The sequence below is a fragment of the Microtus ochrogaster genome, chromosome 10, assembly GCF_000317375.1.
Source record: "Microtus ochrogaster isolate Prairie Vole_2 chromosome 10, MicOch1.0, whole genome shotgun sequence".
NCBI classification, from domain to species: Eukaryota; Metazoa; Chordata; class Mammalia; order Rodentia; family Cricetidae; genus Microtus; species Microtus ochrogaster.
This window is the reverse complement of record NC_022016.1, coordinates 70,201,924-70,228,371: the sequence shown is the minus strand read 5'-3', so window position 1 is coordinate 70,228,371 and position 26,448 is coordinate 70,201,924. Positions and strand designations below refer to the sequence as shown.

The following is a 26,448-nucleotide window of genomic DNA, read 5'->3' as shown; positions in this document are numbered from 1 at the left end:
CCCTCCCCCATTATCCTTGTTCACACTTTGGGCTGGTTTTCCACATCTAAAAAGACCTAAGATATCTTTAATCAAAGCAAAAAGAAAACAATAAAACAAATGTCAAGCTGGAATTTGCTGTTGCAAGTGGATCCGAACCTATTCAGGCCTTGTCACTGCCAAAGCGTTTGTCCTTCTTGGAGCCCTAACTGGACCTTCAGGTCACCAATGGTGACTGCTCAGGCTGAGGAGCCTGACCTCATGCTGTCCATCTCCCCTAAAATTCTTACCAAATACAATTTTTTTTCTCCATTTCAGGGAGATAAATCCTATCCCCTTGAAACGCTTGTGTAGATCATGTACTTGCTTTGAAATTTTTGTAATATCTACGGCACTTGGGAAAATGTAGCGACAATTGCAAACTGTCACCTGCACAGAGTCTAAGTTGTCAGTTACCCTGCTCACGGCTATGTCTGCTGTACTTCGTGTCTGCCTCGTGTCTGAGTGCTTAGCATGGACAGGCTGGCACAACACTGTGCCAGCTAGTGAAGGACTGAGCTTCTGGGGTCATGAGAAACCTTCACACTTAACCGCTATCAGAGAGTTGTGTAGGACGGTAGCTACTGCTCTCTGGGACCCAAGGTTTTATCAGGAGCAGACAGCCAAATGCAAAGCTGGGGGCAAATTTGAAGCCTGGCAGAGTTTTCTTTGCCTTTTAAAATATCACTTTCACTCTTTTTGTTGTTGTTTATTTTTGTGGGGGCAGGGGAGAGAGACCATACATGCCACAGCGCCTGTGTGTAGGCCGGAGGAGAATCACTTCTCTCCTTCCACCAGGTGGGTTCTGGGAAACATCCCAGGCTCATTACAACACCTCCACCAGCTGCTGAGCAATCCCGACAGCCCAAGTCCAATGCACTTAGCTAGCCATGTTCATGGCAGGTTTACTGTAAAGCTGAAGGCAGAACTGAGTCATCAAAAAATATGTATCTATTTTATTCAATGGGATGCCCCCTGATGCTTCATTTGAATAAAACAGCTCTGCTATGTAAATCTTTGACATGTCGAAGACCAGGACAGAGGAGCAAGATGAGACAATTCATGGGGCTGAGTGTCTCCATTCCATTGTGAGGCTAGATACTGACTTTGCATCTTCCTGGGGTGTTGCTTTTCATCTACAAGTGAATAGATTTGCAGGACAATTAATGCCTCAAATTTGTTCAATTAAAAATGAATGTGCTTTAGAGACTTTAAATCCTACTTGCAATTATTAATATCCTTTAAAACAAATTTCCTAATTTCTTAGGTTCTGTTGTGTTTTCGTGGTCATTTACTCCTACATTCCCAAGTCTATTCTGAGAGAGGATTTTTATTTCAATTTTCTTTGAGACTCATTAATGTTTATTTGATGGACATAATTATTTTGCCCGCCCGTATGCACTCCATGCATGCCTGACCACCATGGAGGCAGAAGGTGTTGGATTCCCAGGAACTGGAGCTATGGATGTTCGCCACCATGTGAGTGCTGGGAATCAAACCTTGATCATCCAAAAGAGTAGCCAGTGCTCTTAACTGCTGAGCCATCTCTCCAGCCTTGCTGACAAAGTTTTAGTGCAATGCTTGCTGGCCAAGCTGGAGGTTGGGAACCCAGGAGCAAACAACTCAGTAACAGGGAGTCCATCCACTCTCCTATTGAGGGCAGTATGTGATTGAATCTGTGACTCAGGAGATGAGTGCTAACTGTCCCTCTCCGAATTGCATTGAGAACAGTTATTGCAAACTTATTGACTTCTGTGTGCTTCCATTTCCTCACCTGTAGAAGTGGAAGAATCATATTAATTGATTTATTGGGTAGCTCCTATGAGACTGTCCCTGGAGGCAGCCAAGACAAAGGCTAGAACATAGTGTTCAATTACTCTTAGCTATTATTAGCCATTAGGCTAACAATACTGTGTAATTGTTCATGATTATTTTGGGGACTACAGGAAATGTGTGTAATGATTGTCTCCGTGTCATGAGAAACATAAAACAAACATGGGTGAACACTTATAGAGCACTTACTATATGCTAACCGTTCCCCTGTTTATCTACACATTCAATATTCACAACAGCAAACAGAGGCATTGCTATTCTTAGCCTCATTTCACAGATAAGGAAACCAAAGAATAAAGGGGATAATTAATTGCCAGAGAAATTCAACACCACAGCAGGATGGCATGCCACTCCAGGTAGAATAGGTATTATCAAAAGACGAATGGTAACAAACACTCTAGGAGATGTGAAGAAACCGGAGTCCTTGCAAGTGGGCCGTGGCAATAGTGCCACCAGGATTATAGGACACAATATGGAGGTTCTTAAAAAAAATTAAAAATAGAACTACTATATGATTCAACAATCCTATTACTGGGTATATATTCAAAGGAAGTGAAATCTGCAAGTCTACATACTGACAGTATCCAGGAAATGAATACAACTGTTCTCCATCAGTTGTAAATGGATAAAGACATAAGTACCATAGGATACTATTCAACTAAAAAATAAAGAAGAATGAAATCCCATCATCTGTGTCAACATAGATGGAACGGGAGATCATCTCTTTAACAATGTGAACTGAACACAGGTACTAGATGCCCTCATTCCCTAGAATCAAAGGAAGAGACCCAGGCAAAAGTTGAGAGTAAACTGGTGTCTTCCAGAGGCTGGGCAACAGGCAGGTAAGGAAAGGCCCATCAGTGCTCACCCTGATTATCTTTGAACTGAGATAGTTACAGTCATCCCATTCTGATGAAGTGAATGGGCATAGAACAGACTCGTGTCCTTCCCATGGAGCTCTGAGAAGTGATGCGCTTCGAAATGAGTATCTAGATCCTAAACAGAAACCAGAGACACAGCTCTTTCTGCCTCTGATGGTGTTTAACAGGAAGGTGATGGCTAGGATGATCTTGGACATACGACAGTGCCAAGGACAGCAGAGAAGGGAGAAAAAGAAAGTAGTGGTTTTGATAACATTGCAGAGCTGTGCGCTTCAAAGCTCTTGAAGCCTCCATCTGAGTCCCTCTGCTCCTTCGGTTGCGTTAGATAATACATCTCATTATTCCAAGCAGATTGAAGCCAGTTCTGAACATTCAAAGTTATAACACACAGGGATGCATGCTTATGTACAGCCGTCTGTCGGTGTAAATGTGAGGCAAACAGGAGAGGTCAAACTGCTTCTAGGAAAGGCAGTAGTGCTGCCTAAGCCAAAATGAAGCAGGAATTCAGGATCTGCCTCAGTATCAGAGAGCGAGCAAGTCTATTGCCTTAGTACTCCAAGTGTGAACCACGAAGCATCCGCATCATCAGCCTTGAGTGTGAACTTACGAGTAATACAGAATCTGCAGCTTCTCTCTAGATGAAGCCATGAGACACTGCATCTTGACAATGTTGGCACTCATATCTTGCACACATTAATAGTGTGTGAAAGCATTTTCCTAGGACATTTAGACCCTGGAAGTGCAACAAGGACAAGGGGTTCAGCAATACAAGTTCCCAGGTACCTCATGGGTATCGTTCCACTTTGCTCAGATTGCTCCGCCTCTCCATCCTCAGTTCTTATGGGAGGGCCTTCGAAGCCACTGATACGCTCTGGTCGCTTTCCTTTGAGTCCCTTTTGACTCTAAAACCATGTAGGAATTTGAGACTAGTCACCTGAAGCCCAAGTGTCTTCATTTTCCAGTCTGTTTAGACAGGGTGTCTTGTGTTCGACAGGGTATCTGGCCACCAGCCTCTGGGGATTATCTCTCTATCTCCCATCTCACCATAAGCAAGCCTGGATTGCAGGACGCGCCACACCGCATCCTCTTTGTACTTGGGCTCTGGGGTGGGGGAGGCTAAACTTCAGTCCTCATGCGTGCCTGGAATGTGCTGTATCTACTGATCCATCTCCCCAGCCCTGATTTAGACTTTTAAGAAGATAATTGTTGAGGATTAAAGCACACACGGGGCTGCTCTAAGTATGGGCTTTTGTGTAACCTCACAGGCTTGTGTGACCCCCAAATCAGCTCTTCCCTCAAAGCAAAAGGAGAACGGAGATAAAGATAGCTGCCTCTAGTTTAGAGAACTTCTCATCATTTTAAAAGAATCATCCTTGATCCAAGACTTAGACTGATGTATGGTCCAAGTCAGCGTTGAAGCCAACACACTGAATAGTCATTCAGTTCATTCAAATTCTACCACAGGTGAGGCTGATGGACAATTTTAAAGATGTAAATCAGAACAAAGGGGATCTTCAGATCTACATGTTTCAGTGGGCAAACACGCACTTCAGGCATATATGGGGGATGTAGATAGTTGTGGCAGACAGAGCCAAATATGTTACCTACTTGATATCGAATCCACAAAAATCTATCTTTCACAGGTCATTAATAATTTTTTTCTAATTAGTCTAAATTTTACCAATTCATAAGTAAAAACTGGATATAGTCTGACTTTTGCTGCCAATAGCTAGCTTCTAGTTGGCACATTATTCTGCCCTTGTGGACATTGGTTTATCACGTGGTTATTTTATCCTGGGTGAACTTTGGACCTTATTCTTTTTTTTCTTCACCCATTTTTTTTCAAAATATCTAATTCAGTCCCATTGCCAAAGGTAAGCAGACAAAACACAGTGGCCCACTTCCCTGACATTTTTAGGGAACGCCTAGCAAGTTCTGTCTAAGAGATCAAAATTACCTAGAAGGGAATGGGTGAACCTGCATTCACTATCAGGCTCAGATTAAAAAGAGGCTCACAGAACCCAGCAACAGTGAGCCATCTTCACAACTGCGGGCATAAAGTCAATTTACCGTCACAGAAGATTCTGGTGCAGTGAAGATGATTGATTATCTAAGTCTGCCCTGAATATGGAGTTCGACAGTTCCATAAACCCCATGTCACTACCATCTGTACGAAAACTTAGAAGCTACGCCACTGATGAAGAAGTAGCATTCACGCTTGACAGTCAGAGAAGAAATCTCGGTTTTCACTGCCACCCAAGAGGGCAGCAGAGCATGATGAGATGGAGATAACATGTCACCATGCTCTGCCTCTAAGTGAACCCTGCATCACTGAGAGATGTGTGGACCGAACATGTACCAGAGGAGTCCTGGGAAATCTACACATTGACTGGTCAATAGCAAGAAAGGAGTACACTTAGTCCTTAACATACAATAATGGAGTACAAACTTGCTTTGACCCGACATTCCTTTCAATACATGACATTCAGATGTTCAAGGTCTAGGCTCGTCCAAGAAAGCGTTTTCATGGGGCAAAATGTTAAGCTTGAATAACCAAGAAGGGGACAGTTGAGACATTTCATTTGACAAAGCATCTTACTCATGATGGATACGCTCAGCCTTTGAGAAGGGTACCCTGCTCCACACACTCCTTTGGAGAAGATCCAGTTGGCATCAGAAGCGGGGCGTCTGCACAAATAATCTCCTAACTTGGTATGGGGGTGGGAGACTCTGACACCTCTGTTTTAAAGGGTACCAGTGACACAGATCCAAGGCCGTACTTTGCAAGAAGCTGGGCACACAGCCTACCTCCTCTAGCTCCATTGCAAGCCTGGAAGCGAGCCTGTCTGTGCTTTTGTTGAGTCTGAACCTACATTAGGTCAAGCCAGCTCAATCAGTGGGGGAACACAAATGGCCACTTCATTTTTATTCAGCTGACCAGAGGCTCACAGTGAAGAGCTTCTTGGGATCGCATGCCAGAGAAGCCCCTAGAAGCAGAACTTTCTCAGAGAAAGCTCATCTAGCTCCCGGCCATGTGGCTTCGCATGGCTGGATGACTCCCTTCTGTGGAAAGATAGGGGCTCTAGCTAGGGTGTAGTTCTCATCCCTTAGTGCTAAAACACAAGAACAGACCCTTCTGTAGACAGCTAGGCAAACACCAGAAACTAAGCAAACAGGAGATGAATCTGAAGGGCTGTGAATTCTGAACAAGGTAAAACTGCCCCATCGGCTGCAGAAGCGGAGTTTGGAGCTGTCCATAAGGCTTGGGACACTTGAAAACGGCCTATGCTTTACCGCACTCTAGAAAGGTGCATGGCATGGCACTAATGACTGCCCACTCTGTAGCCACAATCTCTGGGTTTATGTTCTGGCATCAGCCATGTTGTAGTGCTCATATTTTGAACAAAAATTTAATCTTTCTGGGCCTCAGTTTCTCAGCAGTAAAATGGGAAAAAGTATCACCTACCTTATAACTAGCAGGTCAATAAATAAAGTATGGCTGGGACGTTTAGATTGGGCTCCGTACATCTGCCCTTTCATCCCAAAAAAAAGTGGCTGCAGCTAGCATCCATCCCCTGTGGAAACTTCTTCTGTGTCATTGATATTAGCGTTCCATAAGGAGATGAAAACAAAGCCACCCCCTGGAACTACTCAGCCTGCAGAGCTGATGCTGGCACTTAGAATCCCATACTGAACGTCAGCTGGGGTGAAATGAAGTCCTGACAGTCACATAGTTACATAGCACTCCTGTGAGCCGGGCATTGTGGTCGGGCCTTGGCCTTGGCAAACAAGAGGGACAGGGCTCTTTTCTGAAGTTCAGCTGGGCCTTTAAGGGTGTGAGAAAATTAGATCAAGACATTTGTACAAACAAACATCTTGGTAAAGAGATAACGTGAAGATGGCAGCCATGAGGAGACAGAAAGTTGACTTTAGGTCAGTGGTTCTCAACCTTCCTAATTCTTTGACACTCTAATACAACTCTTCATGTGACCTGCAGTTCTAAAATTATTTCATTGCTACCTCACAACTGTAATGTTGCTACTGTTATGAATCCTAATGTAAATATCTGATATATAACCCCCGTGAAAGGGTCGCTCAACCTCCATGGGTTGAAAACCCCTGCTCTAAATGGCTTTTGTTTATGGAAGCCTAGAGATAACTGTGAACTCAGAAAAGAGTGGGAAATATATTGGTATATACACAAAGGGACACACACACAGGAGTCTGGGAGTATGGACACCTTAGAATCAATTTCAGGATCCCAGGAGTGCCATCAGGTCCAGTTCTACAGTGGGGATGACAGAAGTAGAAAGAGGCATTTTCAAGAGAGAACAAATAGTACGTGGTGATTTATCACATAAGGGAAAAGGAAAAAAATGCGCTTTAGTGCCCTAACCAGCTGAGTTAGTTAAAGCAGTAACTTGGCTTTAGATAGACTCTCAGGCTTCCTCAGTTAAAGGTAAACAGAGATGAAGATGGAACTATCACCATAGAACATTCGCATAAGCCATAGGGTCTGACCCTGAGCCACCAAGAAAGGATTCCCATTTGACTCCACAAAGCTCAACGACTGTTGGATTTCTTCTCTCTCTTACTGGACTATGCCTTGCTGGGACTCCATGGAGCATCTTTTCTTCTGAAGGTTTTCTTTCTTTCTTTTTTTAACGTTCAGGATAAGGCCACGTACATTAAGCAACTTCCAGAAGATTCCTGGAGCACCATGGGATTCCTTGGAGAATTTGCTTTGTAGTAATGGGACAAGGCATGGTTGCTTGCTACAAGAAGAGCGATAATGTAGGCTGCAGTGTGACTCGGTGCCAGAGCTGCAGACGGCTGCAGCACAAGCCAAGCCGCAGTGAGTAAATGAGCCTTGTCCCTGCACAAGATGGATGCTCAGGAGCTAAGCAACAGCAGAGCTGCTCGGCTCAGGGGCCAACTTCCAGGGCTCCCAACTTCAAAACCATGATAGCCAATCCTGTCATCTTTGAGATGAAGAAACTCAGCCTGGGAGAAGAGGAGGGGGAAGACGTCTGTGTGAAGGGCATCTCTGTCCTCAGTCTTTACCTGGCTTCCTAGGACCACAGATTTGGGCCGTCCAGAGCCAAGCAAGTAGGTTGTACCCTTGTGTTGTGAATGTGGGCCAGAGTGAAACCAAACTTGGGTGATGTGCAGGCCTCTGAGGTCCTAGTAGTGGCCAGCCAACTCATTCCACTGTGGCCAAGGGAAGATGGGAAACTAAGAAATGGGAAGTACCTTGAAGGAGGATTTATGTTTTCTTCTTGGGAGACAGATTTTCCTTGCAGTGGCTGGATTGCTCCTTCAACCTAACAATGGATTTTCTAATATAAATGGCTAGTCGTCATTCAAATGACATCAAAACATCAAAGCAAAGAAGATGGATAAGTTGGGCACCACTGTGGGCCAGGCACTCAGCTAAACTCTTTACACAAATCAAGTCATCGTCTCCCTGCCAACAACCTCTGAACTGACATAAGTTTTGCCAGGTTGATTTTTAAAACCAAGAAAACATGAAGTAGTGACAGAGAGTTAAGCTAGTTGGGTAACACATTAAGTGGGGTCCAACTTAAAGCCAGGCAGCAAGGGTGGAGACCACAGAACATTAGCACAGGCAGGGAGTGGTTGCACAATGCAAACCAGGTCAGAGAACAGAGGAAAAGCCAGAAGAGAGAAAAGAGGGGGGACACTCAGCATAGTAAAGAAGGAGGGAGTGGGTGGAGGTAGCAAAGCTAACACAGTCCTGGGAAAGATGATGCTGACAGACACTGTCATCTCAAAGGCTCTCCAAACACCACAGCCAGCAAAACAGGCAGGCTCAAGAGCTCAGGCAGGTGATGAACGGTGAGACAGAGGTCCATGAGCAAGGACTCATGACAAGGGACAACAGCAGCAGCAAAACTGACACCGGAGGGCAGCCTACAGGGATGTCTTGCAGTATACACAAGTCAAAGATCACAGGACCTAGGGCTCAGTCACATCCCAGAGATGCCACTCCCTAGCTGTGCAAGGGACTTGAAGCCTCCGTTTCCTTATTTATCAAAGCGATGAAAACCAGCCGTTATTGCGCTATTATGGGAGCTGTGTAAACCACATGGGCGCAGATGTTCACAAAGGGCCTGGTGCACTGATGAGAGCGATTACTACCAGGCTTGAGTGGGAGTTATCTCTGGAGGGGGAAATTTTCCTCGCAGAGGCTACGGAGGTTTTGACTTTGGTTTCCCTTCAAGGACATGGGCATTATAGGTGGAATTCAATGCTACTGAATTTTTTTTTTCTGTTCAGCTAATGAATTCACAAACATAGCACACAGGTAAAAGGGAACGCTTGGAGTTGTGTTTTCTTTACTGCAAAATAAACAGCATAACTGCTGTTATAAATAAAGTTGGAGAGAGCTGCATATTTTTACACATTTTTAAAATGCACCTCCTATTGTCGTTGTGGGAAAAGGAGCATGTGTTAAGAATATTAATATCCAGAGTGGGGTTAAGGCACCGAGGAAATGACTGAATAGTTAAAGGTGCTCGCTGCTCTGGCAGAGGAACTGGGTTCAGTTCCCAGCAGATCACAACCCCATTTCCCAGGAAAGGTGTGCATGGCGCATATACATGCAGAATAAACACACATACCTACAAAATAAAGTAAATCTTGAAAGAAACGTGGAGTTAAGCCTTAGCTACAATAAAACTATTGATATATTATCATCACAAACTGTAAGATGTTTCAAATACACAGCAAAAATGACTTTATTTTTCATGTTATATGATGACTATATTTCTTATGAAATGCTATACAATAAAAATTCTATTACAACCAAAACAAGAAGATGCGCCCAATAATTGTTAGACCCACAACTGGAGAATTGCAGCCAATACTGAGAAAGACATCACCAAATGTACCTGAAGCCCTCCCCCTTGCTTTGTTAAAAAGTTTATGTTGGCACAAAATGCTTCAGCAACCCATAAGGTAAAAAACCTGAGACTGGAGTTCTTGCTCACAATCATTGAGTTTATCGGTACTAATCTAGCGCCAGGGTCCTAGAACTGCAAACTCCCCGAGGTGTGCCTCACGATGCCTGTTCGTCAGACACACCTTGCATCTGTGTTTGGAACTATAGTGGACACTCGCTGGCAATCTTGTGAGTCTGGCACAGCTCAGCAAGCTAAGTAAAGCAGCAGTGTGCTTGTGTGTGCATGCATACGTGTGTATGAGAACAGGTTTTGACTCGCCTGGAGGCATATAGCCAGCAAGCCACAGAGCCAGGATTTGACTGATTGCCAAGCCTGGGTCCTTAGCTGCTCTACCATGTAAGTCATTGAAGAAGAGAACTAGAGAAATTAGCACAAAGGAGGCTGGGAAAGAAGCAACTTCTGTCTTGAGGGAGTCGGATGCAATTCCCTGTGGGATATGAATGCATTTGACAGCATGGGTCAGCGCAGAGCTGGGGAGACAGGAGGTGGAGAAGAGGGCACCTAAAGGTCCAGCAGGGATCTCAGCCGATGGCATCCAGAGGGTACACCAGAGGTTTTGATGGAAATACTTTTGGAGAAGAGTGAAAATGGGGAGGTCAGTCGCTGATGACAGCAAGAAATCTTAAGCTATTCTGTCTACCTGATCTGGTCAAGGAACGGAGGTTCAGTGATGGAAACCATGATCTCACCAATTTGCCATCAAAATGACCATCAAAGGACTGGAAGACATCAAAGCCATTTAAGAACGGGCACATGAGAAATGTACATGGCATATTTAATCTCTGTTATCTTCAGCTCTTTCTCACCTGTCAGCATGACTCTGAAAATGCCCAATGCCAGAAACATTTGGGCTAGAAAAAGCTTATTCAATGGCTGAACTAACTCTTCCCTTCACCCTCCAGACCTTGTCCGGTGCCAGTGAGTGACTGGGAAAGGGATGCCAGAACCCTTTCGATTTCTTCCAGCTTTCCTACAAATAGACATAAAGTAGGGGCATATATTATCAAACATAAATTGAAGACAAACCCTCTAGAAAGGAAGAAAGAGGAAGGGGAGGGAGAGAGAGAACCAGGATGCCATCTGCAGCTGGTGGAGTCCATCCTACATCAAAAGTAATTGTTTAAAGATGCAAATGAGATCATGACCTTCTCCTTAAGCCCTGCCAGTGGCTTTCCATTGCCTCAGAATAAATTCCAGATCCATTCCCACTGCTCGCCAAGCCTGGCCTGACCTCAATCTTCCAGCCTGCCTCTCCCTGTCCTGACTGGCTTCCTTTTCTGCTCATTGATTTTTGGAGGGCCCAGTCCCTCGTGTCTGTTGTTCTCAATTCCGAAATAGTCCCTTCCTGGATCTTCACAGGTCATGCCATGGAGCCATCTCAGCTGGTGCACATCTGCCCAAGAGTCCTTCCCCAAACACCCAGCATGGGATTCGGCTGGGTTTTATTGAGTTTTGTCTGCATCACCTGAAGTTAAGTTTCTGTTTACTTGTTTTGCTAAACTGTCTTCTTATTGTTTATCTTGTGTATCTGTGCATCCTGGACACTTCTCATCTAGACCTGTGGCTATTCACTGTCTCCAAGACACTGCGAATGGACCTAAACCAAAAGCTGATCAAGAGTGTGAAAAGAACCATTTTGTATGTGTGCGTATGCATAGGTTCACGTGTATGCAGGTTCATGTGTGTGGCTGCACTATGCATGTATGTGGAGGCCGGAGAGCAACCATGGGTAGCGTTCCTCATATAGCATTTACTTTGGTATACGAGAACAAGTGTTCTCACTGCCTGGGTGCTCCCCACTTCAGTTAAGTTGGTGCCCCAGGATTTGCAGACAACACATGGAGAGCTGAGAGTACAAACACAGCTTTTGTCTGGGTCCCGGGGATCAAACCCTGGTCCTCATGTTTGTGTGGTGAGCACATTTCCTACTGAAGGATCACACGCACCCCACTGAGCTCCATCTTCAGTGAGCTGCACTGAAGTGGGCTGCCATGAAGGAGAAGGCAAGAGAAGAGTCAGGGAAAGAAATCCAGTTTGAATAATTGGATCTGCCATCCCGAGTGAGTAGATTAGACTGAATCCGCTCTACCTGTAGCCTGAAGTAGAACTCAGAACTGTGTTGGGCTTTGGAACCGGGCCAAGGTACATTTTATTTGCACACACTTCCAACTGTATTTGAAACTGTCTCACTAAACAGCCATTATTAGGAATAATATTTTTATCCTGCTTAGCAATGTTATATATAGCCTCCCTCAATCTAATAAATTATTCAACACAATAGGAAGGTTCACAACCCCTGGTATCCAAAAATGAAGACTGTATGTAGGCCCGAGAGGCAGGGGATGTGGGAAAGGTTGCCAGTAGCAAGGATTCATTAGAGACCTTAAAACTCCTTACAGCTTAAGAATTATTAATATCGAACCTAAGCCTTTAATGGAAAACAAAGCCTCCAATATATGATAGAAAATTATACCCTCAAGGCTATATTTTGTCTCTAAAATATTTCATATTTCATAATACTTTCCATATATTTTGTACTTTTCTCCGAATGTTCAGGTGGCAAAGTCAGGGATGCTCAGAATATTCATCAAGATACGGCTGAGAACACAGAGATGTGGCCACACACCCGAGATGCTCAGACAGCAGAGGGAGTGTCAGTACACTTGGCCTCATGTCACAACTAATGAAGAGCAATGCAAAACAGACAGAGTAGTTTTTAACCGGAACAAAACTCTCTTTCTACTACTTTCTCTTTCCACAGGAACTGGCTTCTCTAAACCCACTGGGCAAAGCCAGGAGCAGAACACTATATAGAACTTTTATCCCTTCACCTTGATCAGCCACTGAGCAAGACCCACAAATTCATATTGCTATACACAACTTGTTGGCATGAGCAATTTTAACTTAATCACAAATTAAGCTTCTGCTAACTATCTAAGTGTCTCATGACAGGGGAACAATGACATAACTCATCAATGATGTAACTTATCAACAACCAACAAGAACAAGAATGTTTTTGGAAACTACTTCAAGATCATGTGTTGAACATAATAATAATAATAATACCTGTTAAATATTGAATTAATATAATCCTTACAATAATTTTCAGGTAGAGATTATCTTGGGCAGAAGAAGAAACCATGACATCGAAAAGTTAAATAACTTGAAAAAGTTCCCATAAACGTGGAAATGTGAGAATCTGAATTTGAGAAGTCACTTCTATAACTCTTTGTCTTTCCAAATGTAGACATTGCTTAGAATAGTGGTTATAGTCAAATTAATTGAGAAAATGTCATATGTATACACACACACAAGTGTATGCATATGCAGGTATGTACACATACACGTATATTTAGAATTTGACACAGAAATATATTTTGATCAGAAAGCAGTGAAGCACTATGCTTTATGGAACCTGTACTTAGTATGTTACATACTGTGCCAAGAGCAGATTGTTTACCATTCCATTTCATTTTCCCAAAGTTTTACGTAGTTGGCTTACTTTACCATGTTGCAGAAGGACTCATTGAGAGTTACGGGACCTCAGGTTGTCTGTCTCCAGAGCTCATGTCCACACTTGGTAAGCTGTATCAATGGTTGACATTTCATAACAGTGATTTTTTTTTTTTTTTGGTGATTTGATGTTGTCTTTGTTCAAATGTTCAAACAGTGAAAACTTGTTACTCAAAACCAGAGGCAAACTATTTGAAGCATTGGACAGACATGGGTGAGACAGTCCTGCACGCTGCTAGGATCAGAGTGTGTTTCTCAGCCTGAAGGATCCTCCATGGCAGAGGCCATGTTAGAGCTGCAGAGAGGACACAATCCAGACCAGTACTTGACATCTCGAAACGATACAGAAGCCTCTCAAAGCCCAACAGAGTCACTGCTCAGAGACACTGAGCCTTTACTATGGCCCCCCTGGGATCTAGGCTAAGTCCTTTGACTCTGAGAATAACTACACGCTAGGTGCTGCTTCTGCTAAAGTCTGCAGTTCCTCCCCAGAGCTCGTTCATTCATCGGATACTACCTGAGTGCTGACATATACCCCACGCTGGGAAAATCAAAATGAGCGAGGCAGGTTTTAGCCAAGACAGTCTTTCGTTTTTATATGAAGAACGGGACTGGTAAAAAGTTTGTGCCCACAGAGAACAGCGTCTAAAACTTGCTGGGCTCTCAACATTGGGCACAGAGGCTATAGCAGCACTGACCCTTGCCTGACCCAGAATTATTCTGCCAGTCTCCACAAACCATATCAGCCAATCTGAAACCAACACCTCCCTCCTGCCTGACTCTTTCCTTCCATTTCTTCCTCCCCTCCTTCTTTCTACTGGTTTGGTCTGGTCTCTCTTAGTAAAGTATACTTTCTGACTTAATTCTTCAACCTTTTCATGTTAAATGACTACAACCACGAATTTCATATTCTTGATGGGGAAACAGATCCGCTCGCTCTCTTCCCAAGGTCACTGACTTGAGATTTGACCTAGGTCAGTCTGACCAAAGTCAGCAGTCTCCAGCACGCTCCGTGGCCTTGGTAGCTGAAAAGGAATCTCTCATCAGCAAGGAGAAGGGGTCTCTCGTACGCAAAGAGGGCACTTTTGTGTGGCCTTGACTGCACAGGACCAACTTGGATTTATTACTATAAATGGAAGGGGAGAACGGTGTGTAAAGGAAAGAAAATAACAAAGGGTTCCATGTTGCGCAGGCAGAGCAGCGAGGGGCAGCTTCGCCCAGGACATCTTATCTCACAAGCAAGCCAGCTAAGAAAGGAAGGGAGGGTCTGATTTTTCACCATCATGACTGGCTACACTGGAGGTGACATGGTTAAGTCTGGTCAGATGAGTTAGTGGGGGGACCGGAAGACTGGAAGGGTTATCTACAACTCTGAGAACCCATTGGGAATGAGAGGGTGGGGAGAGGAATCAGGAAGGACTCCAAGCACTCACAGGAGTTTAGTGACTAGGTATGTACCTCCACCACCTGCACGAGGGACAAGAGAAGCTGAGAGAGACTTGAAGGTTAAAGTCACAGCACATGAAGCTGAGAGAGACTTGAAGGTTAAAGTCACAGCACAAAAGCAAGAACTTCCCCTGCTTGAAGGATTAGACCGTTTCTTGCCATTGTTGCTGTAGTTCGTGCTATGGGTAATTTTTCATCTCCTTTTCAGTAACTCACTGTGAGCATCTGTGGGGTGGGAACGCATGGCTAGACCACCCGCATTCTGGTTTTTGTCATTCTATTTTTACTCTGGGAAACTGGCCATGGGAGGAAACACAAAGTGATAGGCCGTGTGCCGGCTCCAACCAATTCACACAAGTGTCCTGGAAGAAGATGTCAAGATAGTTGTTGAAGCCAGAAAGAAAGACAGTTGGGATTGATTAAGGATGCCGGCCATAGTCAAGATCAGAGCTGCCTATCATGGAGACACAGAATAAAGGATGTTAGAAAATGCTAATAAATTAAAAGTGGGCAGGGAGAAATGTATAAGGCCTGTCTGCAGAGGCGGTGAGGCCACCTTCTCTATGACAGGAAGAGTGGCAAGAAGCAGCATTAAGCCTCTGAAAATCAACTAGTAACCTCAGGGGTAGAGCCCAGAGAAACAGTGCATGCACACCAGCCTCTTTCAAATATTTTCATATTCATCAGCGTGTTTTCAAAAATGACTCTGGGAGGTGGGGACCAGCTCTGCTCCTACCTCATGTACGGGGCAGTGCCAGCACTCACTCAAGGTCACACAGCTGGCGGGGGGTTCAAGGCTTGCCCTTCTTTTCACAGGCGCTGACAGCAGGTGCATAAGCTCACAGAGGAAAGCGCTATAAATGGCCACATTGTCTGTGGGCTCAGTAGAACGATGACCCCAGGGACACATTCATTTGTGTGTCTTTTGGCAGTCGCCCAACCAGCCTCAGCACCTTTGAACCTGAAAGACACCATGGGTTCCTCGTCTTTGTCTATCCACATTTTCGGAATCATGACTAAAATGAACTTTCATTTATCTTCCAGAGAGAATAAAGACCCTTGGATAAGTTGCCGCAGTTGGCGTTGGTTTCCTCAGCTATAAAGCGAGGCTGGACCAGTTTTGGTTTAACCTTCAAATGATGGTGCCCACTATCATATGTTCATGATAGTAGCCCAAGCTTTCACAAGATGCCAGCGAAAACTGAGCTGTCCCGCTAAGGGAGAAAGGGGCTTTTGTTCATGGTGAGAAGGAGGTTTTCTATAAAATGTTTTGTAGCATGTAAGCTGTGAAAGTTTAGAGTCCCCGGGAAGAGTGACACCACAGTGTGACCCTTGTCACCATCAAGTCCAGGAAAGACAATGAGTGCTACTGGAAGGAACAGAGCACGCTGCTAAGTTAGGGGCCTTCTTCAAGCTGATGACTGGTTCCAAGGACCAAAGCTAGGTGACAAAACCAACTTCCTTAGTTGGGAGGAAATGCCACACTGAGTCTCCAGCCTGCTGCTTGCATGTCGGAGGCCCAGACTTCCCAGTCACACCATTAGACACAGAAAGAGTTCTTGACTGGGAGCCAAAGTCTAGCTAATGATGCCCGTAGCTGTTCTGCTTAGCAAAGCCTCTTCATCTCACTGAGCCCCGGTTCCTGTTTGTAATAAGGATGGTTACAGGTGCTCTTTTTCCCACACACAGAGGCTGTGGGATTGCAATGTGTGTGAGAAGGTAGTGTCTCACAAGGCACGATGCCAGACTCCAGGTTTCTAAAGACAGTGACTGCAGCTGGCTCCTTTCCCCTCTTGTTTTTAGTGTAAGTATAGTACCTGAGACCAACAGAAAAGCTCCAAGTGGACCTGAAGAAATTTTGGGTTGTGTCATTCACCATTGAATGCACTGCACCTTGAACAAGTTGCCTGGCAACTAGTACGCATCCAATACCTAAGTTGTAAACCATATGCTCATTTGAGTGAATTGCTTGAAGAATAAAATAATTTTATTAATTCTTCCAGAATTTCATACAAGCATACAATGAATTTTGATCATATTCATTCCATGCTCCTCCCACTAATTCCTTTCACATCCATTCCCAAACCCTCCCCCCATTCACAACATCATATCCTCTTAAACAAAACACAAAAATCATTTTAATAACTCAATGAGTCCAAATCGTGCTGTCTATATACACACAGATGTGAGGACATCTACTGAAACATGGTCTACCAACCAAGGACCACACCCCTAAAGAAACCCGACTCCCTTCCGCTAGCAGTTATAAACTGTCAGTAACTCCTCAGCGAAGGGTAGTGGCTTCTCACCTCCTTACCCCCTTATGCAAAGGCCTTTGAGACGCAACTGAGAACTCATCATTTGACAAGCGATCCTGGTTCTGAAAGAGTCTTATCATATAACATAACCTCTCTTTATTGGATATGTTCAAGCTTAGCTGAATGTTCAGCTCTGTGGATTTGGAATGATAAATGAAGACAAGAACATGACATACATCCGTTTACTTAAAAGTGTGGGAAGAATAAGCTCATGAGGCACCGTTATCAGGCCTTCAGTGTATTGACCTGATGATTGACCTTGCCTCCTACAAATCCAACAGTCGTACGTATGGAAATGTTGATTGGCTTAATCTTGTGCAGATCTTACACAGCTGTCTCAGTTAGTGTTCTACTGCTGTGAAGAGACACCATGATGATGGCAATTACTATAAAAGAAAGAATTTAATTATGAGTTTGCTTATAGTTCAGAGGGGGCAGTCCTTTATCAACATGGCAGGGAGCAATTCAGCATGCATGGTGCTAGAGCAGTACCTGAGAGTTATATCCCGATCCACTGGCAGAAAGACTTTGAGAAACCTCAAAGTCCACAAAGTCCACTCCTAGTAACACACCTCCTCCAACAAGAACACACCTCTTCCAACAAGGACACACCTCTTCCAACAAGGACACACCTCCTCCAACAAGGACACACCTCTTCCAACAAGGACACACCTCCTCCAACAAGGACACACCTCCACCAACAAGGACACACCTCCACCAACAAGGACACACCTCCTCCGACATGGACACACCTCCACCAACAAGGACACACCTCCTAACCTTTCTATTCCTTTCAAACAGTTCCACTCCCTGGAGACTAGGCATACACATGTATGAGTCTATAGGGGCCACTCTTATTCAAACCACAACAACAGGCAACCATAGCTGCTGTGTATCCATCAGTGTATTGGTCTTGAAATGTCCAGGAGACACAGTTGTGTTCAGGTACTCCCTAACCGCTGTCTCTTTCTGCCTCCTCTTCTGTGATACTCCTTGACTCTTAAGGTAAGAGGTGTGATAGAGATATCCCATTCATGGCTTTGTGATAGTCCTTGACTCTTGAGGGAAGAGGTGTGATAGAGATGTCTCATTCACGGCTTTGTCCTCCAGACACTTGTTCTCTATGTTTTTACTAGTTCTACACATAATCTTAATGGATAAAGAAATAGCTCTATATTAGGCTCTGTGGAGGACAGGTACATAGATGCTTTTGTCTTCTAGTACAGCAAAGATGCAAACTTAACCTGTGGCATGCATACAGAAAAACAGCAGAAAAGTATTATAATAATGCATTTGAGTTCACTGTGTGCCAGGCGTACACTCTGAGTTTGGAGAAAGAAGAGTCTAGCCTTGAAGTTCAATCTTGGAGGGAGAAAATGTGGGAGACTCCAATCATTCAGCAGTGGCAATGGGTTCTTAGAGCAGGGCACTCTAGATATAGGATGGATCAATCATCTCATTCTGTCAAGAGGAAACACAGCCTAGAATGTAAAGCGATTTCCTCAAGGCATCCAGCCAAGTAGTTCCAGCACTTAGATTCACACTCAAGTATGACTTCTGGAACCAAATTCTCTCTATACAAAAGCCCAAACTCCAGAAGTTCGGTGAATACACTAAACTCCTAATATAGAAAAATTCTCTATTTAGGAATAAATTGGCATCTGCGAAACCTCATATCATTGCAAAGACCAGCACATTGCTCAAATGTATACTCCTTGATACTTATCTATCCATTTTAAGCTAGTTTCCATCATAGCCAGGCTTGGTATTAAAGCAGAAAAGAGGAAGAAGAACACAGGAAGGGAATGGTAGAGGGAAAATGAAAGAAGGGAAAGCACAAATATCAGGGAAACATCCAGTGTATTGATAAAAATGTATTTGTATAGGTGTAGCACAATGTGTCTCCTTCTATCATGGACTCATTTCTTTGGAATGAATTACCCAAATGATTCAAGCTCAGTGCATAGTCTCAAATAAACTACCTCTTTTAGTACTTTATAAGACTGTCTAACTTCCTAATTGTGCTGTGTTTGTAAGTTTCGTGTCTCTAGTGAGAACATAAATTTGATCATTTATTTTTCACATGTACCATGTACAGTATGTAGTTCTACGGGCTATTTATTTATATCTAGTTTTGTTCATTTGTTCAATGAATAAATGTATTAGGCCTCCACTAGGTATGAAAGCTACAGAGATGAATGTGGTAGACCAGATATCTGTCTTTAAGAGCTTTCCTTCAAGTCCTAACTTCAGCATTGGGACTTTGTGACCCAAAAAGTGTGTTTGGCATTTGGGAATAACAAGAACAAAAGGAAATCCTGATGAGGAGTGGAGGTTTTGCAGAAATCCTAAGGGAATTAGTTATTCTACAAGCTATGAAAAATGATTTTTACAAAGCAAGAGCTAGAATGGAGAAAAAAGTCTATTCTAAGTACTAAGAGGCATTTAGGATGATTATCAATGTTAATGAAGTACTGGCTGAACCTGAAGAAGATAGCAGGCTACAGCATGCAAGCTCATGCAGACTGGATTCAAAGAAAAATGGAAGGGATGGAAATTTCAAACAAGGAAGTTCATGATATAAGGTATTTAAATATAGATGTTTTATATATTATAAATAAATATTTTTAAATATAGAGTATTTCTAGTGTCCTACAGAAGCAATGAACTAATATTCAGATGCCAAGAATAGAGTCTCATTCCTTCCATATCTATAGTACTTTTTCAGTAGCTGTTCCATTGGTAAGTAAGCTATACTGCACCCATTGTAATATGAATGGTCAGTGCACAAACAGACTAGTCCCAATGCCTTTGCCCACCCCTGCTTCCTCCCCAGGGGACCCTGTCTTCAACACGCTTCCTCTTCCTTTCTGTCCATGACCACCTCTTCATATGACCAATTTCAATATAAGGTTCTAAGACAGAGAAGTTAAAACACACCATACCCCATTAAATAGGATCTCCAATTCCTTTCTAGCCATCTCAGTAAAATCTCTCCCTGTCTTCATTCCATTTGAGAATTTATGGAATGACCTTTCAACCGGACGGTGGTTCCTATAGAAAGTGGAATTAAGAAAGGGAGAGTCACAAGAACGGAAGGAGAAAGTCAAACTGAACATAATTGAAAACCGACAGTATTATCACAAGTCTCTAAAGCTTCATATGTGAGATAGTTTCTGGAGATGCCTTCAAATTTTGTCTCTAGCTCCTCGTTTTCTTCTAATTAAGTTTCCTGTGCTAATAATTGACGTAGATAAGCCAAGTGGGAAGACTCAGAGCAATATCCAAAAGCAATACTTGAAATTAAAAACACATTGAAGGCCATCACTCTCTTCTGCTGTATCGCTGTGATAGCTGTCGTGTTCATGGCAAGGATTTAGCATTCAGTCAGAAGCTGGCCTAATCGCTGCTGGTGGACTAGTCTATGACTACACATTCTTTTCAGAGATTTGAAGCTGCCCAGTGGGGTTGGAGAAGAACTAACAGTCTCTTCCCAACTTGCACCTGAAGGTGGAGAGAAGTTACGTAAATGACGGAGTGAGTATTAGAATCTCAGATGCACGCTCAGATTTATTAAAGTAACCTCACCATTTAAGGGAGGGGAATCGGTAGCATTTGAGGCGCTCTCTCTAAAACCTATGAGCTAACTATAAAATGAGCACTCTTCTTCAAAAGGCTTTGTTCCCTTTCTTTTTTATTATCACATCAAAGAATTTTCCAAATAGAAAATTCCATTTCTAGAGTTTACAGGTTTATTGCAGCAACAGATGTTCAGCTAATCTCAAATTGGACAAAAATCATCTAAGTAATCATTTAGGGCATAAAAAGCACTAATCAGGAATGAAAAGGTTCTGCCAGCAGTCATATTTTAAGTACAGAGGAACAGAACATGCAACTGCAGAAACAAAGGCTTGTTTTTCAGGGTGGCGGACATGCCTGTTCCTCTACAAAGGAAAAAGGAAAAAGTTCTTAGAAGCTGAAATCATGAATTTTGTTAAATGGACTTGAGTTCAAATTCCTCTACCGTGGGTATTTTTCTTCCTGTGACAATGCCTCCTTTTTAATTTTTTTTAAATATGGAAAACGTATCATAAAATGTTCGATTAAGGAGGCACCTATGCAGACATGCCTGTGAGTAGCAAATAAATTAAAACATACTCGTCACCTTGAATTGAAACTAAATCCTTACAAGCATGCTTTTTCCTTTCAAAGCCGTCCTACAGAATGAACCCATTGGCACGGGGAAGATGATGTTTTGAATATAGCAGCACCTAGGAGCCTGAAGATGGAATTCGAAACATAGAACACTTATTAGTTCTGCATGGGACAAGAAACGTACTTAACAGCCGGCCTCAGAAATAAAAAGATTTCAACGGACCGTAGCTTACTTTCAGTTCTCTTAGGAAAGACTTTATTTAATCCCATTTAAGATTTTTAATAATAACCTATCAAAGAGTAGCACCTGACTTGCTGCCATAACCACACTGACTGCATCTTAGCATCACCACTGCACAGACCCATAGCTCTAGTGTCCTCTGCTTACCACCTCGTCCCTCACTCCCACAATGCATCCGAGCAGCATCATGTAGTTTCCCTCCACAAAGACACAACTCAAGACCCACCACTGGCAAAAAAACCAGAGAATTCGGGAAGCAACAACTCAAGTCTCTTCAAAGATATTGAAATAGAGCCACGGAGACACACACTGCTGGTGAGCTGTAAACAGAGCCTGCAGTTACGATGCTGCCTCTTGGCAGTATTAGAACAAGAGGGAGGTGGTACCATTCCTCATCTAAGACCAGGCCTTCCAAAAGACACTGGGTGAAGGAAGCCTATATCCTGTTCCAAACAGACACACGCATGAATCGGAACCATGAGCTATTCGACTAAATACGTATTTATTCTTGTTTCCCACAAAACAGAGGAGGGACGGAAAAGTTGCCCTGCAAGCTTCCTCAAAGCAGTGGACAGGAAGACTGCAGCAGGATAGCGATGCACACGCAGGCGCGCACAGAAGTAGAAACGACAGCCTCCCCTCTTTAGCACTGTGTTTATGTGCATGAGTGCACACGCAAGAGTGACTGTGTGTATGTGGCACACAGGAACTGGTTGAGAACAGACTGCATAGACTTTCGGTGGTGCAAACCTCACAGGACACGCCGGCATTTCAGCAGACAGATGCCACGGCAGCATTCCGGGCACCTTTTAGGGGCTCCTTAGCTTTCCAAGGTAACTGTGGTTTGTACAACAGCCTGGCTTTCTGTTGAGGCGAGTTCAGTGGACATAACTGCCAAATCACATCTTCAGAGTAAGAGCAGTTTAGAGGAGGGGTTCTGGGATGCAGCACCAGAAATCTACACAGACATTGCTAAAAAGGACTGGCAACGTGGTTGGAAGGCCACTGACAGGCCAATAGGTTTCTGGTTAAGGCTCCTACCAGTTTTTTCCAAGGTCACTGAACAATTAATAGGAGACCATTGAGATAGGAATTATGGGTAGAGAGCATTTATTGGTTTCACATGAAATTTGAAAGCAGGGGACACACTCATCTACTTGCTCCCCCTAAGGCTCAATAGAAACAACTGTACCCAGAGTGTCGCCTCTGATCCCAACCAGTGCGAAGATAGCATCCTCCATGAGATAAATTTGACAAGCTAGCCATGGTGCTACTTCGGCTCCAACACCAGTCTTTGTTAGAGTTCCCCTTTTCAGTTTGTGCAGCTCAGCTCAGCTCAGCTGTAGCTCAGAGCTTCGAGCTGGCGTTCCGGATGGCACAACAGACCTGATTACCAGCAGAAGCACTAATGAGCATCAGGACACGCTACCAGCCCCAGATAACTCATGGGATAGTTTCAAGGCAAGAGTAAAAGGACAGGTCCTCCAGTTCCCTATGGAAGGCTAGAATTGAATTGGAATGTACGCAGATGCATGTTAACAGACCCCACATAAAATTTAGCTGAAAAAAAAAACATGGTAATCCTACAGACAAGGTTATTTTTTCCGATGAAGGTAAGTCATGTGGGCTTTGAATTGAAAACTACGTAAGTTGTATTCTTTCTGCTTGTCTTGCTTTGCTATTCAAAGATTAAATTCATTTTGAATTAACCAAAACTGATTTAACCTTAGTCTTAACAATTATCACTTAGCTCTCTGAAAATGAGAGCAGGCTCTAAACAGAATGATATCCTGACTCCTTTTAAGGCCACTTCCCCAAATCTGCGAGCTTCTGCCCCAGAAATCTTCACTCCCTCAAATCACACTAATGACATTTGACATGATATGAGAGAGAGAGAGAGAGAGAGAGAGAGAGAGAGAGAGAGAGAGAGATTCATTTCCCCCAAATGAGTACAGGCTACATTGCAGCTTTTACTGAAACCATCTTCTTTTTATTCCAGTTTAGTGAATTTCTAAGGTCCACTGCCCAGCCACAACTGGTAGGAAGGACCTTGACTTAAATGTGGCCTCTCTTGTCATCTCAATGGCTTATTTGAGAGCCATTATGCACTGGATTCTGTATTATAAAACCCAGCCTGGGAGGAACATTTCTGCCTGTCATCTTAGGAAAGGCCAGGAGTTTTGCACCATCCTGTAGTAAGAAAACAGGAAATCGAAGCCAGCATAGAGAGCTCCCTGATTCTTCTCTGACCAATTTGTTGCTTTTGCTGAGGTGATATTGGCTGTCACTATCTAAGGCGAGAAAGGACAAGTTAATAGAATAATACCTAGTTTAAATAGCATCTTGCAAGGAAAATATCCCTCCTCACACTTAATGTTAAATGTACTAAGATACTCAGCAAATAACCATTTGATGTTTAGCTAAGGGCCCTCTCCTTTCTGAACCGGTATGATCCTGATGAAGGAGCCAAGAGGCCCAGGTGTTTTTCTTAGAGCCCTCATGCTGTAATGACAGCCCCCAGAAAACTCCAGTTTATGAACCAAATTTGTTGCACCCCTCGCTCCAATATCATAATGCAAACCCCAGAGATAAAAATATCTTCTGAAATACGGAAACAGTTCACTGAAAACGACAGCATGTGGAAAACTCAGCCCATGACCTCTCCTGTCTAATGTCAATTTCTGAAAACAAGTTTCCATTGCAAAGATTTAACCAGTGTGCTTTCAGGAACCTAACACACACACAAACACACACACACACACACACACACACACACACACAAATCCTTATCTTTTTTGCTCCAACTTGTTTGGCCTTTGAGCATCTTCCTAGCTGTCTCAGCTCCCTGCAAACACTTAGGTTTTTCTCTTTCAAAGGAGCTGGGAGCTGTGGAGCTCTGAGCTAGGCAGAATCCCTGTGGTTTGATTCCATTAGTCTCAACCCTGGCCGGTGGCAAGCAAGCTGTCTTAGCTGCTCACAAAAACCCTGGCAGCCAGGTTCTAGACACAGTCACCGGCTGCATGCATTCTTCCATACTGGTCTATCCAAATCATGCCTGTAGTCAGCCAACCACAGCAGTGGGAATCCTACCTTCCATCATGGTGGCAGAATTGCATTCCTTAATTTCCAAGGAGTCAGAAAAAACACAGGAGGATACGCTTCCAGGTCCCAGCTAAGTCCTCACAATGCCGCTGCTGAGGTCTGCTCTGCTTACTGCCAAGCCAAAGGAGACAGTGTTAACCTGAAAGACAGGCCATGGATGCTGCTGGTGCTGCTTCACCTACAAGCTCCCAGGAAGATGCTGAGAGAGAAAGGCAGAGAACAGCAAGCCGGCGAGCTGCACCGCCTGCACTGCCTCGGCCAATCCCTTCAGCTCTGGACCGCGTCACATGGTAGCCAGCCTGCATCTCCTGACACAATACCCCCGGAGAGCGCACGGAACCCATTTCCCGTCCCCATTCCTCGCCACCCCCACCGCCTCCCGCTCCTCTCCAAAAACACAGCCCCTTCCCCACCTGGTGACGCACTTCCCCCGCCCCTCCTCGTGGTCCCCGCAAGCCTATTGCGGCTCCCGGGTGCCCGATGATCTGTGTGCCACAGTGACTGGGGACGCCAAAGAGAAAGGAGCCCAGGAAGCTGAGCTGCCCAGGGGATTTTTTTTGTTTGTTTGTTTTTCTCTTTTATTTATTTTTTAAAGACAAAAACTTCTCAGTAATTTCAGGTCTTGGCAACGCACTTTTACATTTCCAATCCAACCTCATTTTGACCTGAAGGAATTTCAAATGTCAGCACCTGGCTTCTGCGCACATCTGTCATCTGTGGCTGGCTGGTGCTTTCTCTCTCCTTCCACCCCCGTCCCCCCGCCCCGTCTCCCTGTCTATGTCTCTCTGTCTCTCTGTGTGTCTCTCCCTCTCATTCACGAGAGAAAAATCAATCCGCTGACGTCACATCATAAACAACCATCCCCCAAAGGATGATGTAGAAAAAAAAAAAATTCACCCCAGCTGCCTTGAAAAGAGGAAGGAAATTAATTGCGCATGACATGCCCAAGGGCTGGGAACTGTCATTAAAACAAAGAAACAAAAGAACCCACCCGATCCGGGCTCTGGAATCAAACCGGCGATGCGCCAGCTCATTTCTGGGGCGAGAGGCGGGAGTGGGGGCTGAAGGCAGAAGCATAAGCCTTGGTCACCGCAGGCATAAGACCGCCGTCTCCTCCCACGCTCTGGGCTCTGCAGCCGCGACCCCGGGCTGCGGGTCCCACCGCCACCCCCGACGCCACCGCGTCCTTCCTCCGAGCTGGGCCGCCACAGGCCCCAGGTGAGGGGCCTCTCTCACAGCCTTGGCTACAGCTGCCAACTGCAGCCCCCACTACAGGGTTTTAAGAGAGAAGCGCCTCCTGCGATCTTGAGTCGCCTCGGAGCCCAGACATTCAACCCCGGAGGAAATCCAGAGGGTAGCAACCGTTCCAGGTTGCGCTGGAAGAATGGGTGGAGCCTGGGGCTTGGCAACTTGCTGGGATGGGATCCACCTGCCCTGGAACGGTTCAGACACGATGTCTGGTTGAGTTGAGGGTCTGTCACCTGATTGCTCTCCAGAGACCTGTGAGTCCTTCAAAGGGACTCCCAGGAACGTTATTCTGAGATCCTAGGTTTAACATGACCAGACAGCCAAGCATAAATAAATGGTATCGAGTAGAGGAGGCCTATGAGAAGGAGGGAGAAAAAGATGAAGAGGGACGGAAGGCTAGAGAGTCTTTTTAAAACAGGGAATAGCAGGATTGGGGTTACAAGAATTCCCTTATTGAAGATCGGGTCTGAGTCTCTAACAGCAACAACGCTGAGCGTTTATAACACCTTCAGTCAATATTACCAGCACAGTCCGGATTCCTTCCAAGGGAAGATGGGATACTGGTGGCCGTGAAAAAATAAAGAACACATCTAGAGAGGCCAAGCAAGAAGCAAATTAGTCAAGATCAAAAAGCAACTCAGTTCCTTAGCCACTTACAAGATTTTCTTAATTGAAAAATAATCGTTGTTTCCCCTGGAGGACACATA

The 26,448-nt window shown here is 44.3% G+C and overlaps 1 protein-coding gene across 16 annotated transcripts in view; it reads right to left on the bottom strand.

Annotated features, from left to right (window-relative positions):
* Sgip1 (SH3 domain GRB2 like endophilin interacting protein 1) overlaps positions 1 to 25,757 on the bottom strand; it is a 188,920-nt gene extending 163,163 nt beyond the window's left edge. For 15 of the 16 annotated variants that reach the window (XM_005353475.3, XM_026781969.1, XM_026781968.1 and 12 more), the window contains exon 1: positions 24,482 to 24,863. In XM_005353475.3, coding sequence (XP_005353532.1) covers positions 24,482 to 24,491 — 10 coding nt within the window. In that variant the 5' untranslated portion in view covers positions 24,492 to 24,863. Of the gene's footprint in view, positions 1 to 24,481; positions 24,864 to 25,484 lie in introns of those variants that run through there. The other variant, XM_026781966.1, reaches the window with a different exon arrangement.
* Between the last annotated feature and the right edge of the window lie 691 nt (positions 25,758 to 26,448).